The following is an 18,759-nucleotide window of genomic DNA, read 5'->3' as shown; positions in this document are numbered from 1 at the left end:
GTTGACTTTTGCTTGTACAAAGCTGTGGGCACCTCCATGAGTCATTGCCATCATTTGGAATCTTGCATAGCAGATACGATTGATCGATGCCATGAGCTTGGACTCCGTGAGGAAACAGAACATCTGGTTGCTCTCTTGGACTCGGGGAAGACAAGGTAGGAGTAACTCCTAATCTGAAGGCTAGTAGGACGGCATGGATTCAGAGGGAGGCTTGAGACAGGGGTCGTCATGGTCTCACAGGAAGGAAGACAGAGCAAGACGACAGACATACGGACAGGCAGACATGCAGCAGAAAACAAATCAAAGTGCGTATGCAGACACAAGTACGTACCACTCTTTCTTTTAAACACGATATAACAAGCAGAAGTACGGATACGCGCTTGTTCACTCAATCACAGCTTCACATCATGCCATGCCAATCAATCATCAACACTAATAAAGTACTCTCTCTACTAAACAATCCTAAACTAGTCAGGAACTAAACCAGCCTTGCGTTGCATGCTGCTGCAAGCTAGTTAGCTAGAGCTAGTAGATCACCGTCAGGTTACTACATGAAGTCCGAACACTACTAGGAGCCAGCGACCAGCAAGCCAGCAACAAAGAAAACAAACATAGTTGAAGAAGACAACCATACTTGCGAGTACAGCACCAATATACTAGTATTAGACTATTAGCGAGCGAGCGATCGATCGATGTACAAAGGACGATGTGACTACAGACCCACGCACATACGCATAGATGCACGGGCCACGGCACGGTGGATGTAGCCAAAACAGCAGCAGGTAGATCGATAAGATATGATTAAAATCATCATGATCGTCGTCAGATGATTCCTTGTGTCAACTTAATGTCCAGCATCGTCTACTCGACGGAAGAGCTAGCCCATGCTCATGGCCTGCCCTTGTGCTGCGTGTAGATGTAGTCCAGGTGCGCGTCGTGGAGCAGCCTCCTCTGCATGCACTCCTCCCCCTCCTCCCCCTCCTCGCACGCCTCCTCCTCCGCCTCCGCCTCCTCTGTCGTGTCGCCTTCCGCCGTCGCCTCAGACGGTGACACCACCTCGCCGCCATTGCCGGCCTTGCCACCTTCCTCCTTGAGCGCCGCTGGGCCGTCCGTTGTTGCAGCATCTACCGACTTGGCTCTCGCCATGCCGATACCTGCAAATATACAGCCCCGTAAGGTTAACAATCTAAGCAACCAGAGCAGAGACCGAGGTGTACGCAAGCATGCAGATGCAACACGAGAAAAGGTATTGGTGGTGCTACCTTGGTGAGCAGCGGTGTTGGCCGAGAGGAGGCGAGCGGCGGCCGCGCTGTAGGAGAAGCAGAGGAGGAGAAGCAGGGCAAGAGCAGGCAGCGGCGGGGAGGAGATACCGCAGCGTCCCGTCATTTTGATCTCGACTTCCTGCTTAAACTACACACACTGGGTTGGGCTGTCCGAGGAAGAGAGGAGAAGAGAGCTAGTGTGCTAGTGGCTTCGGGAGCTAATGGCGAATGGGTGCGGCTGCTGGTGTTTGTGGTGGCGAGAGGAGGTATTTATAATGCGGCAAGTGGAGCTTGTGATGGATGGAGCTCGCAACTTGCAAGTTGCAAGCAAACACAACAGTGAGGAACACACATACGCACACACGGCTAATATTTTAGGGTTTTTTACAGGATGGAACGAACAGGCACACGCACGCGCGTATAACACACGAGTTGATTAAGACTGGTTAATGGACCACGGGCGATGCTAAGCTTTCGATGTTTATCATCCCGGTTGTAGCTAGCTAGGGTAACTGCCGATACCCTCTTTGTTGTTTCGGTGCCAAACAAATCACAAATGTACGTACACACGTTCGTTCATTGCCAAAGTCAGCTTCTTTCCCTCCCGTTGGCTCCTCAACTCTGAAAATGGAAAACTTCAGTGATTTCTCGATCGATCCAGGTGACAAGATGCACACTAGGCGACTATATATGTGGTTCTTCTGTTGGGAGTTAATTACATAAAACCATCATATTAAAGCGAAGGATTGCAGAAAATACTCTTCAAAACATTCGTTTTGGAAAAAACAATAACCCATCTTTAGAGTGTTTTAAGCACGATTATGACATGTAGGGTCTATTTTTAGTGAAGTGACCCGTCACCTCGTGGCGCTCTCTTCTTCCTTCAAGGACGATTGACCTAGTATATCCCCATCCTGACTGTGCTCGAGGAGGCAGATCCAACGCTCCAGATCCGCGACTACGGCGTCCTCCTCGCTCCCTTCCTGGTCGTCGTCGTGGCCCTGCCCCTCAAAGTCGTCGGCGTCGGGCAGCGGGATGCTGAGGCGGAGGCATGTTTGCACGGAGACTGGAGCGGGCGGGCGCGAGGCAGCGCGCGGCCGGCGACGAGGGCGCGGAGGTGGTCGATCTCGACGGCGTCGAGGGCTATCTTCTCGTCAGTGAAGCGGCGGAACTGGTGCAGCTCCATCTGCACCTTGGCCTTCTCCCGCTGCAGGCGCATCATCATAACCATGGCCTCGCTCGCGATGCCGACCTCGACGAGGCCTCCTCCTCCACCTCGCCCCGCAGCGGCGCCGCTGTGTCCTGCGCCACCTCCAGCACAACGGTCTCCTCCTCCGCCTCCACCCACACTACAACCCCCTCCCCGTCCCTATCCCCGCCCCGTCCCTCTTCTCCCCGTCCAGCCGCTAGCGGCAACGTTCGACGGTGTTAGTGATGGGTCAGTGATGCCATGTCATCAAAAATGGGCCCTATATGCCATAATTATGCTTAAAACGCTTCATAAGATAGAATAGTGCTTTTTGTAAAAAATTAAGTAACTTTGATGTGTTTTTGCAACGAATAGGTAAAAGAGTGTTCTCTGCAATCCTTCGTTTTAATGTGGTGGTTTTTGTTATTAACTCTTCTGCTGGTTACCAACATTTTCGACAATTTTCAGCATTTACTAGTACGCGAATACCGTTGTATGGTATGGGTCGGCGTGAACAGTTGTAGTGCGACTTGAACTATCACTGATCGGCGCTCCAGCTTTCCTGTGCACCCCAAAAATAACTGGAACAGTGGACAAAGCAAGCCGAGAGCTAAATTAAAGCGTTGCTTTTTACAAAGCAGAAAATGAAAATAAAAGTTCGATTTATTGGCGAACAACTCCCTTTTCTTCAATATTTTGGAAGGACCTAAGGGTCAGGTACCTGAAAATAACTTTAGTTTTAGAAATTTTCATTCTGAGCCGTTAGATGTTGAATCAGCGATGAGGGAAGAAAACATAAGGAAAAATCAAAGGAAAAGTGGCACGTGGTGTTTCGAAGCCCCAGCTCACATGAACAGTACCTCCAAAAAAATTGATTTTTTTTTATGTAAACATTGACAAAAGTTTCCGCTGTTCACAAAATAAACATTTGTGAAAGTTCTATACAAAACAAAATTGTCGCTTCAAAACTGTTGTTTTCGATAACATTTTGGAGTATTGTTTTTTTCACGACTTCTACAATGCGAATTTTTTGATGAAACTCTGCAAGCACTAGAACTTTTGTCAATGTTGGCACCCAAAAAAAATCAAAAGATTTTGAACCTTTTTTTGAAAGAAAAAAATCGAAGGTACCGTCCATCCCGAGTGCAAATGAACTCGGGAGCAGAACATGCCTTCTCGGAAAAGTGGCTGAATTATGTTACAATTTAATTTGGGTGTCGGGACCCCGATCCTAAGTCATAAAAACCCAGCGTGTAAAACATTACATCACTTTGCGGCCTCACGCACGGTAAACTCCACGGCTGCCACCTTACCTTGGCCGAGACTGTTTGTGTCTTTTGGCTCACGTATATGAATGTGTCGCTGGCATTCAAACGACAAAGAACCCGGGTCGACATGACTAGTTATAAACCCAATTGGTACATCCATACAGGGACAGCCATACATAACCCAGCAAAGCAGGTGTCGGTCATCAACATGTGTAGACGAGTCGTAGCAAGCTACAAGGATTTCATTACACCGCGTGACATTTCCCCGAAAGGACAAACACAACAGCAAAGAAGGATACATGCCGGTCAATCAATGTGTCCGGAGCAGTAGCAAGCTACCAAAGCTCGGTGGAAGCATAAAGAGGCATTTCCCCATAAAGAGTTCTACTAAAGGCACACAACTAGGTGTCGAATCCCACACATATAATGCATTTCATAACATACACACAATATGCACGATATGTGTAGATACAATATGGCATCACAACATAACTCTATGACTCAAGCTTTTATTAAGGACTCACAAGAATCAACATAATATGATATTACAAACAGGGGTCTCGTGACCCGACACTCAAGTCATACAAACAACAAGCGGAAGCAAATCATGTCTGGGTACATACATCTACTAAAAGTGACTGGAAGAGCCTGAAAAGCTACTACGACCCTACCAAAGGAGCCAGACCTCTGTCTGGGATTCCCAATCTATTCCGGTCAACATCGAACACATCGCGTAGAAACCTTTAATGAGACTAAATCTTCTCTGCAAAAACATATATAAAGAGACCGTGAGTACAAAGGTACTCAACAAGTCTTACATCAGAACTATCTACATATGAATCATGTTTCAATGAAAGGATTGTGTGGTTTGATTGCAGCAAGCCAGCTTTGACTCTTGGCTAACCTGTACTACGACTATAAGTTCTTTCTTTGAGGTGGGATAGAACACACGAGTCCACATATTCACCAATTCAATACACCACTATGGATCCACTCTCGTCTCGCTACGAGAAGGCCTTCCATAGCACTCAACTTTTTTTGCATGTTTTAGAGTATCCATTTAAATTGTCTATGTACCACGTAATGTTTCCAAGTAGTCCATATCCGAGGACGAGGCTATTCGAACAGGTTAAATCACCTTGCAGGGGTATACTTATTCACACATGCTCTCACCACTTAGCACCATATGCATGTCATGCATCTCGGCAACATTCAAGCGAAAGCACTTGCGTGGGTGTCGGCCACGATCGTTAACCACACTAGACCCTAGTCCAGGTTTATTGCCTATTTGAGACTGAACCCACAAGGAACTCCGACCAAGGTTTCCTCTTTGGCCCCAAACGATGTGCGCAGGGTTCCCAAGCCCACCATCCGGGCGACACTTGGTACACCGTGCCACCGTGTATCTACCATACTGAAGCCTACCCCATCGGGCAGAGCTAAACACGGCCGCCAACACTTTTCCTACAAAATCCAGAAACTAGTTGCAACTCCTAGACAAAGATCTAGGCGATTAATAAGCCAAGAGTGTCAATTAAGTATCCCAATGTGTAGTAGTATCTTGTCTTGGATAACATACACAGAACTCATTCTTAAGGACGGTCCCAATGAGACAACCCACCATGTACTCCTACATGGCGTCTCATCGCTACCTTTACCAAATCGGATTCACGCCTTTACTCTCACACTTTAGAACATGAACATAACCCTTCCGATTCATCATCCAGATGGATCAGACCCGACACGACTCTAAGCATAGCAGGCTTTGCAAGGAAGCATGGATGAGTAAGCACAACAAGGCTCAAGCAGTTGCTACTCATGCTAAGTGGTTTCAACTATTTACAGTGGCAAAATCAGGTCATACAGAGGAATGGGTTCAACTACCGAGAACATGTAACAGTTGAATCGTGTTTGTCCTAGTGCAATAAAAGAGAGCAGGAGCGAGAGAGTGGGTTTATATCAGTATGCTCAAGGGGGTTTGCTTCCCTGACAGTTCTGAAGGAAGCAATGAGTCTTCATCAATGTCAACGATCACATCGTTGGAACCATCGTCTACCGAGGGGGAACAACACCGGCAAACAGGAAAAAACAATATTTGCTTCACGGAAATGCAACACTATGATGCATGATCATGAAATGAAAATGAAATGTGGAATGGCTAATGTAGCTGCCATTTCTTAAGTTGAAGTTGGTTTGAATCAAAATTCAAATATCACTTGAAACAAGGTATTTTTCAAATACCCTTTTAATTGATTCGACCTGACGCTCAGGCATAACTTGTTTTATCATGCATGAAGATGGCATATTGAGGTATTGAATTTCCTAGCTCAATGTTTGGTCTTATTAATTGAAGTGGAATTCAAATATATACCAAATTCCAACTCCAAACTATTTATTAAATTTAACCTAATCATCATTTTGCCTACTTGGTGATGTTAATTTTATCAAACATGTATGAAAATGCGAAAATAAGATTCATTGAATTTTTCTAATCATTTTTCATATATTATTTATTTTATTTGGATTTATATTTTATTTTCTATGATTTATCAAAGTTTACAGCATTTTCTGAAATTCCCTGAATTGATTTAATCGAGAAAAGTTTTATTTGCATCAGCACTACGTCAGCATGACCTCAGCAGGTCAACTAACCTGGTCAAAGTCAAACCTGACATGTGGGCTCCACATGTCACTGACCTATGTTACTACTAGAAATTAGTTAATTTAATTAAGTGCTTAACTTAATTAAGCAAGGGGCTCGTCCCACGTGTTTGTGACTCAGGGGAGTCAAACCCTTGGTCAAAAGGGGTCGGCCTCAACGGCATTGAGTGATAACCCACAAGTGTAGGGGATCACAACAGTTTTTGAGGGTAGAGTATTCAACCCAAATTTATTGATTCGACACAAAGGGAAGCGAAAGAATATTCTCAAGTATTAACAGCTGAGTTTTTCAATTTCAACCACACCTGAACGATTAGTGTGTGCAAGCAAAGTATCAGTAGCAAAGTGGTATGATAGCAACGGTGTTAGAAAAAGATATGTTGACTGCAGACTATTCCTAACTTGTTGTATCAATGGCGCCAGTAAATATCACGTAGACGGGGGACTATTCTTCCCCGGCAACGGCTCCAGAAAAGTCTTGCGACAAGTAACAGCAAAGTAACAACAGTAGTGAAAGCAGTAGAAAGGAACAGCAGTAGCAGCAGCAGTAGTAACAACAGAGTAAGAGGAGTAGCGACATCAGTAGCAGCAAAGTAACATAGCTAGGACCAGTAGTAAAAGACTCGTAGGCAGTGGATCGGTGATGGATGAGTATAACGGATGTGATTCATCATGTAACAGCTATAACACGGAGAGATATGTAACTAGCTCCCATTCGTCAATCTAATGTAGGCATGTATTCCGTATGTAGTCATACGTGCTTAGGGAAAAGAACTTGCATGACATCTATTGTCCATCCCTCCCGTGGCAACGGGGTCCTAATGGAAACTACGGGATATTAAGGTTCTCCTTTTAATAAAGAATAGGACCAACGCATTAACACTTGGTGAATACATGAACTCCTCATACTATGGTCATCTCCGGGAGTGGTTCCGGCTATTGTCACTCTGGGGTTGTCGGGTCATAACACATAGTAGGTGACTACAACTTGCAAGATAGGATCTAAAACACACATATATTGGCGACAACATAATAGGTTCAGATCTGAAATCATGGCACTCCGGCCCTAGTGACAAGCATTAAGCATAGCCAAGTAGTAGCAACATCAATCTAGAACATAGTGGATACTAGGGATCAATCCCCGTCAAAACTAACTCGATTACATGATAGATCTCATCCAACTCATCACCGTCCAGCAAGCCTATGATGAGATTACTCATGAACGATGAAGAGCATCATGAAATTGTCGATGGAGGAAGGTTGATGATGACAATGGTGAGGATTTCCCCTCCCCTGAGCCCAAAACGGACTCCAGATCTGCCCCCAAATGAAGAACAGGAGGTTACAGCGCCTTTGTATCATAAAACACGATGAATCCTTCTCTCTGATTTTTTTTCCGGGCGAGACGGAATAAATACAACTAAGTTTGGGGGCGATGGTGCCACGTGGGCCCCACAAGCCCTCACGGCGCGAACTAGGGGGGTGGCCGCGGCCGAGGGGCTTGTGGCCCACTAGCACACCCCCTCCGGTGGATCTTTGCGTAGATATTTTTCTTTTATTCCAGAAAAAATATTCGTAAATTTTCAGGATATTCCGAGAACTTTTATTTGTAGACAAAAACAACATCATGGCATTTGTGCTGAAAACAGCGTTAGTCCGGGTTAGTTCCATTCAAATCATGCAAGTTAGAGTCCAAAACAAGGGCAAAAGAATTCGGAAAAGTAGATACAACGGAGATGTATCAACTCCCCCAATCTTAAAGCCTTGCTTGTCCTCAAGCAATTCAGTTGACAAACTGAAAGAGACAAAAGAAAAACTTTGACGAACTCTTTTTGATCTTGTGGTTGCAACTATGTCTAACTCATAACCAAAATTTCAGCAATATCACAAGCAAACCACATAAGCAAATGACATCTAGGTCTCACGATAAACTCATATCAATGGCATAATAAACTAGTGAGCAAATAATAATAAGCCTCAAATGTCAACACTTCAATCAAAACAACATGAAGCAGTACGAACAGGTGGTATCTCGCTAGCTCTTTTTGAGACCGCAAAACATAAATGCAGAGCACCTTCAAAGACCAAGGGCTGACTAAACATTGTAATTCAAGGCAATGAAGATCTAGTCACAGTCATACTCAACACAGTTAAAAGCAAAGCATAAAGATGACAAAGGTGCTCTCTAATTGGTGCTTTCGTAAGAGGAGGATGACTCAACAGGAACATAAATAGACCGGCCCTTCGCATAGGGAAGCATTGATTTGCAGAGGTGCCAGAGCTCAAGCTTTTAAAACAGAGATAATAATTTTGGGTGGCATGCTTTCGTTGTCAACGCAATGACTAAGAGTTCTCAACATCTTCCACGCTACACTTGCTATAGGCGGTTCCCAAACAGAAAAGTAAAGTTTTGACTCCCCCACCACCAATCAATCACACTCCACGGCTAGCTGATACGTCTCAAACGTATCTATAATTTTTGATGGTTTCACGCTGTTATCTTGTCATCTTTGGATGTTTTATGTACCTTTTATATCTTTTTTGGGACTAACTTATTAATTTAGTGCCAAGTGCCAGTTCCTGTTTTTTCTATGTTTTTGGCTCTTTTCAGATCTGATTTTGGAAGGGAGTCCAAACGGAATAAAATCCCTGAAATGATTTTTTCCCGAACGGAAGAAGATCAGGGGGCCTATGGGCCAAGCCAGGAGGGCTGCAGGGAGCCCACAAGCCCCCACTCCGCCACCAGGGGGAGGCGGCGGTGGCAGGGCTTGTGGCCTCCCTGGCGCCCCCTGGCCTAGATCTTTGGCCTATATATTCCCTAAAATACAACAAAAAATCAGGGGAGCCTTGAAAATACTTTTCCGCCGCCGCAAGCTTCTGTTTCCGCGAGATCTCATTTGGAGACCCTTCCCGGCGCCTTGCCGGAGGGGACTTTGGAGTTGGAGGACTTCTTCATCATCATCATCGCCCCTCCAATGACTCGTGAGTAGTTCACTTCAGACCTACGGGTCCGTAGTTAGTAGCTAGATGGCTTCTTCTCTCTCTTGGATCTTCAATACAAAGTTGAAAGGATCGATATGGTTGGCTAGAGGGGGGGTGAACAGACAACGACCACTTTTTAAATAATCTTAGCAAGTTAAGGTAAACAACATACGGGTTCACAAATAATACGACAATGAGGTGAACCCTAAAGAAGCTAACAACGAGGGTTATTAAGACAAGTAAGATATAGTCACAAGCATATGCAAATACAAAGTAAAGGATAGAGATAACCACAAGTGGAACCGATGGAGACGAGGATGTGTTACCGAAGTTCCTTCCCTTTGACAGGAAGTACGTCTCTGTTGGAGCGGTGTGGAGGCACAATGCTCCCCAAAAAGCCACTAAGGCCACCGTATTCTCCTCACGCCCTCGCACGATGCAAGGTACCGTGATTCCACTATAGGTGCCCTCGAAGGCGGCGACCGAATCTTTACAAACAAGGTTGGGGCAACTCCACACAAAATTTGGAGGCTCCCAACTAGACCACGAAGCTTCACCACAATGGAATATGGCTTCGAGGTGACCTCAACCGTCTAGGATGCTCAAACACCCAAGAGTAACAAGATCCGCAAGGGATTGGTGGGGGAATCAACTTTTCTCTTGGTGGAAGTGTGGATCTAGGCCTTCTCAACCAATCCCTAAAGAATCAACAAGTTTGATTGGCTAGGGAGAGAGTCGGGCACTTTTGAGCTTGGGGCGCAACAATGGAGCTTAGAGAGGTAAGAGATGGGGTTCCTCAGCTAGAAGAACCCTTTATATAGTGGGGGAAAAAATTAGACCGTTTTCCCACTCTCTGCCCGAGCTCCAGCGGTACTACCGCTGAACAGGGGCGGTACTACCGCTGGGACTCCAGCGGTACTACCGCTGGCCCTTCGGTAGTGCAACAGCACTACTACCGCCAAGAAAGTCTTCGCAAAAAGTTCCGTCCACGAACTACCGCTAGGCAGGTGGAACAGAGCTCCTGGAGCGGTACTACCGCTGGCCAGGGGCGGTACTACCGCTAGCTAGCGGTACTACCGCTGGCTGCAGCAGTACTACCGCCAGCAATCCAGCGGTACTTCCGCTAGAGCCAGCGGTACTACCGCTGGGGACCATTATGCAGAGATGCGAGAAACAAAGTGGCAGGGCCGCTCCAAAGATGAAGGAAAGGGAGAATGTGAAGTGTGCGTGTGCAAAGATAGATTCCACCCAAACCTTTCCACTACGGATCCCCTCTTAATAGTACGGCTTTCCTATGACTCAAATAAAGAGAATCGTAGAGAGCGTCGTGCTTCCGTTCCATGAATGAGGAGACGAGTCATCTTGTGCCGTTGACGTGTGTTATCTGAAACCTTAGCACACACTGTTAGTCCTGTACGGTACTGTCATCAATCACCAAAATTACTTAGGCATAAACTATGCCCCAACAATCTCCCCTTTTTTGGTGGATTGATGACAATACCGGATTTGCACAAAGAATAATATGAGAACAAAAGGATAGAGATATATGACAATAGGGGGCATATGACTCACAACATATGAAGGAAATAAATCTCTCATAAGTTCATGTCTCACACAAGATAGCAAACTAAGCAAACCAAGTTCAAAGCAAACCATAAGAAATAAAGCAAAGCAATGCAAAGTTCGAATAAGAAAGCAAATTCAGCTCCTAGAATCTCTCCCCCTTTGGCACAAGACACCAAAAAGGGGCACACCTAATGCCACAAGTAGCTACTCGTCATCCTCAGCATCGCCAGACTCATCGGTCCCCTCCTGATCGGCCTGCTCCTCCTCGTCCGCCTCATCCCCAGACCACTGGTATCCTTGGGCCTGCATCCAAGTAGCCTCTGGAGTGATGTCGTCCTCAGATCCGCTGGAGATGTCCACATCAAGAGTCCTGAGGACACGCTTATGCCTCTGGCGGCTCTCCTTCTGAGCCACGTGCGTCTGGTACTAACCCTTAGCCTGCATACAGAATAGAGTCTTCATCTTGTCCTGCAGCTTGATGGCCCAAGATGGCATGGCAGAAGGGCGGGACTGAGAGGCGGTTCCTTTGCCAGCAGCAGTCTCAGTGTCAGTATCCATGTGCTGAGAGGAAGTGGATGGGTTGGCCCATTTGTCCTTGACGCGAAGCTTAATCGGGTCGTGCACAATGTAGTCGGACTGAGCGTAGAGCACCTCCTCCGGAAAAGCCTCTTGCCACTTATGGCGAATATATGCGAACAGGTAGGGCCCGTAGATGGGAACCTTACGCATGATGATGCAGTTCTAGAGCTCCGTGAACATCACATCAGAAATATCCAGAGGGGCGGACTCCTGAGACATAGCCTCCTCACAAAGCAGCAGCATCTCAGCCAGGGAGCCATGAACCTCGTCGAAGTTACCAATGCGAGGGAAGAGGGTGTTGCGAAGGATCCGGTGCATGATGTCCAGATGCTTGGGGAGCACACCCTTCCTCACATAGAGCTTCTGCAGTCTGTCCTTTGCGGGGGCCCTATCGGTGGGGGCTGCCGCATGAGGACGCAGCCCAAGTGGAGTGTCGGCTCCCTGGAAGTCAATGTTGAGGAATTGCAAGAACTCACGCCAGGTACCGGTCATCTTCTGAGTCCCAGTCATCCACACCATAGAGCGCTCTGCATCAGGAGAGAAGTGGACCGTGACATAGAACTGAGCAAAAGCAGTGGGATCAAAATCTGTCTTGTATGTGATGATGTCCTTGATGCCCAGTTTGTCAATCAGAGAGAGGGCATCACCAAAATAGTCCAAGTTCCGCTGAAGATGGGCTAGGTCAATCCACTGAACGGAGACATAGTTTTTCTTGAAATGTGCAACAACATCCCGGTAGATCCTGCACTGATCCCTTGCCCAGACATGGTCAACATCCTTGATCACAACCCTCTCGTTGAGATAGTGGTTCTGAGTGCGAAACTGCAGAAAGTCCTTGGGGGACATTGTACGGACATTGACCCTCTTCTCCTTGTGCGCGACCTTCTTGAAGGACTGCTTTTTGGGTTGCAGACCTAAGGTGGAAGACCCCTCGGGAGCCTCTTGGTTGCGATACTGCTTGGACTGCGTGTCATGTGGGGGGTTCGAACGGCGAGAGCCACCTGTGACATGATCTTCATGGATATCTATCCGATGTAATCTTCTTTGGCGGTGTGTTTGTCGAGATCCGATGAATTGTGGATTTGTGATCAGATTATCCATGATATATATTTGAGTCTTTGCTGATCTCTTATATGCATGATTTGATATCCTTGTAAATCTCTCCGAGTCTTGGGTTTTGTTTGGCCAACTAGATCTATGATTCTTGCAATGGGAGAAGTGCTTGGTTTTGGGTTCTTACCATGTGGTGACCTTTCCCAGTGACAGTAGGGGCAGCAAGGCACACATTGAGTGGTTGCCATCAAGGGTAACAAGGTGGGCTCTGTCGTTGATATGAGATTGTCCATCTACATCATGTCATCTTGCTTAAGGCGTTACTCTGTTCTTTTGGACTTAATACACTAGATGCATGCTGGATAGCGGTCGATGTGTGGAGTAATAGTAGTAGATGCAGAAAGTATCGGTCTACTTGTTTTGGACGTGATGCCTATAGATATAATCATTGCCATAGAGGACGTCACGACTTTGCGCGGTTCTATCAATTGCTCGACAGTAATTTGTTCACCCACCGTCTACTTGCTTTCATGAGAGAAGCCACTAGTAAACACTACGGCCCCCAGGTCTATTCACATCTATCGTTTACACCTCCGCTTTTACTTTGCTTTGTTACTTTGTTGCTTTCAGTTCTCACTTGGCGAACAATCTATAAGGGATTGACAACCCCTTCATAGCTTTGGGAGCAGGTTCTTTGTGTTTGTGCAGGCTCTTGTGATACTCCTTCACTGGAACGATACCTTGGTTCTCAAACTGTGGGGACCCTGACTAGCAAGTCGAGTTCGCCATGCCCAGTGACCCCAAGGATCAATGTTCACTGAACACAGATACTGAATAATAGAGTCTTACATCCAAGTACCGAATTTATTACATCGAACGACCCGAAGGTCGGGTTCAAGAGCAAGGCCTAAAGCCAAATTAAACGGATACATCGAGTAGCGGAAACTCGTAAGGGCTAAGCGGTGCCCATGCCATCAAGCCTACACCGACAAGCATTCTAACTTGGAAGCGTCCTCGATCGCAGGTTCGTCTCCGACAGCGTACTCATCGCCAAACTCCGGTCCTTCCATGTCTGGTCAATAACATAACCAGTGGCAAGCCAATGAGTACTTTGAATGTACTCGCAAACAGACCATGATATGAATATATATGGTAAGGAATAACAGTAATAGGTATCTTTAGTGGAATGCAATATGGTGGCATGATCTGGTATATGCAACAAGTTAAAGAATTACTTTTGAAGAACAGGTTACAGATATCAACATATCTGCTAAGGGCTGAACCATCCGGGTTCACCCTATATGCCAAGTCATCGGACTTGTCATAACCTCAATGTATTAATAAGGGCTAAACCATCCGGGTTTACCCTATATGTCAAGTCACCGAACTTGATCATATTATTGTGATTATCATAACAACACGTTTTTAACACCACACACACACACACACTTGGTTTATGCGGAAACACAGGACGTAGTTTAAGCAGCACCACCCAACTGTCCTTGACCGTGGACACGACTATTCGAATAGTTTACACTCTGGAGAGGTAGTACACTAGACCCACAAGAAACGGGAAACTTCCGTGTCATCCACGACTCGCGGTATATCACATATACCCGAGGTAAGTACCCGATCATCATCTTTCCACTGACGATACTAGACAAAGAGGTCCACTCGATTGGTACCCAACCCACATGTTGTACGTCTTACGAGCACCGACTCTCGACCGTAACAACCATGCAGGGACCAACGGTGTGCCTGGAACTCATAATAATGGCATAGTCGTCCTACCTGGCACGACCCCATCACGAGAGTAACACCGATCACTCCCCCCCACTAGTAATGTGGCTCTTTGCTAGCACCGACCAGAGTAATCAACAAAGCCCCGTCCCATAAAGGGGTATCGTGGTCGTACTGGTAAGGTTGGGACTGTCGACACATCGTAAATCTAATCCATTTCCGAAACCATACTCACACCAAATCACCGGTGCATCACTTCACCAAAAGTGATCACCAACTCATTCTCACCCTCGGGCATTACTGGCACCTGAAGGAGTTTTCATAAACTCTTTATTTAACTCATCATCATGCTTGTGGTAATATGCTCTAACTTTACTTGTCAACATGGTAATAACATGACCCTCACGGGTAGGGTCGAGCTCAATGCAGTGATTTTACTTTACTAGTCAACATGATAGTAGCATGATCCTCGTAGATGGTAGGGTCAGCTCATCATGTTTGTGCTCCGAGGAGCCATGTTAATATCATTACTATCAATGCAAGTGCTTCGAAGAAGCCTTCGGTACCATCACATCAAAGATGAACCGGCATCGTGATCACATGCAACGGAAAATACTTGCTATTCTAGCATGCATCATTTTATATACTTAAGTCATGGCAAAAGGGTTGCTTGCCTTGGTCATCTAGGTATCCGGGGTCTTCGAGGTCTTCTGCTCCGGATCCTCCGTCACTCGGTAACTCTACGCTCGAGAAAGGAATAAGTAAATACTAGCTCTCACTAAAACAGATCACAAAGTGCTTTTAAAAATGTTGCAAGGCTTGAATAAATTCAATTTATTATTTTGGAAAATGTTTCCTATAGTTTTATTAGCTAAGCATATTTACATAAAAGCAAACAGAAGCAAACAAGTGCTTTTTAATATCATTTTATTATATCAAAATAGTTTCTGTTTTTGATAAATGTCAACTATTACAGAATCAAGTACTACTCATTTTTAGAAAATTACTGGTGGAAGAATTATATTTTTCTACTGGCTAAATCTTTTTATAAAAATCATTTAGTTTGCTGGATTAAAAATAAAAGGAAAAGGCCAGGGGTTGGATCCAGTCGGCCCAACCAGCAGGCCTGGCCACCAGGCGCGCGCGGGCGAGGTTCAAACCTGACCTGCGGGCCCCTGGGGTCAGCGTCAGCGGATGCGCGCGTTGGCTGCCCCAGGACACCGACAGGTGGGCTCCACCTGTCGGGTCCTTCTCCTACCTCCAGCCAGAGAGGTGGACATGGACGCCGGCGAGGCTGCCGTTGTCCTCAGGCCAATCTAGGAACGGGAACGGGTCCCTCGTGCCTCCGCCTACCTGCTCGTGGTCGGGACGTCACCGGAGGTTGTCTGGGTCGCCGGTGACAGGTGCTCGTGGCGGAAGGGTTTCGGGTTGGTGTTGAACTAGGGGCTAGGGGCACGGATTCGCTCGGGGAAGTTAGGGGAAATGTTCCTGGTGTCAAGGGGAGTGTAATGGGAGGTCGGGCAGCGCAGGAGCCGACGTGTAGCCGAAGATCGACCGGAGCTCCGAGGCGGAGGGGCCTCGGTCGATCTCGAGCACCGGGGCTCTGCGAGCTCGATTGGTTGGCTAGGGAGTGTCTACTAGTTGTGCTGAAGCTTCTTGGAGGGTGCTGGAGTGCCGGGGGACCTATTTATAGGCCAACGACGGTGACCCGACTCGGGCGTGCTGGTGACTCACCGTGGCACGCGTGCGAGCACAGTGAGGTGCAACCACGGGTTCGGGAAGTGGTTTAGGACCTCCTAGTGCAACGGCCGCAGAGGGAAAGCGAGTGGGGTCGAGCCGCAGCGACCGTGCATGCTCGGCCGCGTCGGGCGCCCACGGGCACGCGTCGCCTGAGCTCTTGCGCGAGGGGGAGAGGGTCCCTGGGGTAGCTTTGCACTAAATGGTTGTCGGGGGAGCGCTTGGACATAACTGGGGTGGTTGGGACCGGCCGGAGCGTCGGCCCCTTGCTGGTGGCTCTCTGCAGCGCGCCCAGAGCGCAGTTTTGGCATGCCACGGCATGCTGGCTCGCTCTGGGGCACTTGGGACGTGTCCTTCATGTCCTTAGTGTTGCTGGGAGTGAGCCTAGCCGTTGAGGTTTAGTGGGAGCTCGAGCTGGTCAAGGGAGCAAGGAACACTAGTGTTGCCAGTACAGCCCTGCAGCTCAAATTGGAGTTCTTGTCACTTGTGCTTGGAGTTGGGGAGGGGCTGATTGACTGGGTGCTCAGGGTGTTCTGGTGCTCTAACCCACAAAGTTTAGGGCCTTGACATTGGGTAAAACAGTGGCTAGGAGGGTTTTTACCTTCCTGTCAGTAGGTGTTCGACACTGACTTGGGGTGCTTCCACTCCACCACTGTAAATGAAACTTAACAGGTTTGGTCTTGGGGTAAAAACATGGGGTTCCACCAAATCTGAGCTCCATTGAACAAGTTTGGCTTTGTAAACTTGAAAATGTCTCAAAATGACCAGTATTGTCCTTTACAAAGGAAGTGTGGCCAAACAGAGTCTCACAAATCTCATCTTTGGTGTGGAGTCCTCATTTGGGGGTGTTAAACACCTCTGCAAAGTTTCAGCTCCATTGGAGAAACTTTGCAATGTAGAGTTGTTCCAACTCTACTCTGGACAAAGAGGGTTTTGGGCTCATTAGGTGCACTTCCCCACCTTGGATCAAGGTGAGATTTTAGGTGAGCACCTAACATGGTTTGGAAGGGCTCCTGTAATTTTATGGGATTTTATTGAGATAATTTTCTTTGGAAACACCTCAAAAAGCTAAAACAGACAGAAATGGTTTTCAGGGTTTTACTCAAATAATATTAATATAAAATAGGGTTGAAAATCTTATATATGGAAAATATATGTCCTTCTGAGCTTCCATGAATTTGCTCAAAATTTTCTAAGGCAGGAAAGAAATTTTCCTTGTGGGAATATCATTACTGGCCTTAGAAATAGACGTAGATATAAAATAGGGAAATAATATTTTAAATCACCAATTAATGTTTTTAATGAATGAAAATAATATTTGGATCAGATCACCAACTTTGGTTGGAAGTGCCACTTGGCATCATGAACTAGTAGTGTATCCCAACATGATGAAGGTGATCTTGATATAAAGGAGAAATGGTTTTTTTAAGAGAGCAAAATAATAAGTTTTCATAGGTTTTAGTCATCAAACAAACAAGCACACATTCAAACAAGGGTTCACATTGCACTCACAACATTATTTGAAAAAGTTTTAACAAGCTCTGATTTTTGCAACATAGAATACTTGTGGTGAAAAACACGGTGTGACAGACCTATCCCTCTTACAAGAATCTCATCCCCGAGATTCCTAAGCTAAGCGTTAAACAACTCGGGAAATTCTGATCGGAGATAGTCTTCACGTTCCCATGTGGCTTCTGCTTCGGTATGGTTGCTCCACTGAACCTTGAAAAACTTGATGGTGCGGCTTCTGGTGCAACGCTCGGCTTCATCCAAAATGCGGATCGGTCTCTCGCAGTAGGTAAGATCTGGTTGAAGGTCAATAGCTTGATGATCAATGTCCTTGTAAAGATCGGGACGGTTCGGCACTTGCAAACACTTCCGGAGCTGTGACACGTGGAACACGTTGTGCACACCCGAAAGCTCAGGAGGTAGCTCCAACTGATAAGCTACTTCCCCACGCCTTGCCGTGATCTTGAAGGGTCCAACGAACCTTGGAGCTAGCTTCCCTTTGACGTGGAAATGCTTGGTCCCCTTGAGAGGCATGACTTGCAAGTACACCTGGACTCCGGGAACAAACTCCATGTTTCTGCGGCGAGGGTCTGCATAGCTCTTCTGCCTTGACTTAGCTGCCTCCAAGTTCTCTCGGACAAGCTGAACCTTGTCCCCTGCTTCCTGCAGTGCTTCTGGTCCAAAACTAGTCCTTCACCGGTTTCAGACCAATTGAGCGGGGTGCGGCACTTCCGCCCATATAATGCTTCGAATGGGGCCATCTGAAGACTGGACTGGTAGCTGTTGTTGTAAGAGAACTCAGCAAATGGGAGGCAGTCTTCCCACTTGGCACCATGGGCCAAAACACAAGCGCGAAGCATGTCCTCAAGTATCTGGTTTTCCCTCTCGGTCTGTCCGCCCGTTTGCGGGTGGAAAGCCGTACTGAAGGAGAGTTTGGTTCCGAGAGCTTCTTGAAACTTCTTCCAGAATCTTGAGGTGAATTGCGTGCCGCGGTCGGACACGATCTCTTTGGGAACTCCATGGAGACTCACCACTCGATGAATGTACAGACTGGCCAGCTGGCTGCCATCATAGGTGGCGTTGACATGGATGAAATGAGCCACCTTGGTCAAATGATCGACTATGACCCAAATGGAGTTATGACCCTTATTCGACCGGGGCAACCCGGTGATGAAGTCCATGTCGACTTTATCCCACTTCCATTCCGACACTT

General features: G+C 46.7%; 1 protein-coding gene across 1 annotated transcript; it reads right to left on the bottom strand.

Moving 5' to 3' along the window:
- Nucleotides 1-383: 383 nt before the first annotated feature.
- On the bottom strand, nucleotides 384-1,525 carry LOC123397663 (phytosulfokines 2). Its single transcript, XM_045092199.1, has 2 exons — nucleotides 1,263-1,525; nucleotides 384-1,154 (listed from the first exon to the last, which is right to left on the bottom strand). Exons 1-2 carry the CDS (start codon nucleotides 1,384-1,386, stop codon nucleotides 889-891), a joined length of 390 nt encoding a protein of 129 aa, XP_044948134.1. The 5' UTR covers nucleotides 1,387-1,525; the 3' UTR covers nucleotides 384-888.
- Between the last annotated feature and the right edge of the window lie 17,234 nt (nucleotides 1,526-18,759).

This window comes from Hordeum vulgare, chromosome 5H, assembly GCF_904849725.1.
Source record: "Hordeum vulgare subsp. vulgare chromosome 5H, MorexV3_pseudomolecules_assembly, whole genome shotgun sequence".
NCBI lineage: Eukaryota > Viridiplantae > Streptophyta > Magnoliopsida > Poales > Poaceae > Hordeum > Hordeum vulgare.
This window is presented reverse-complemented; position numbering and strand designations above follow the sequence as displayed.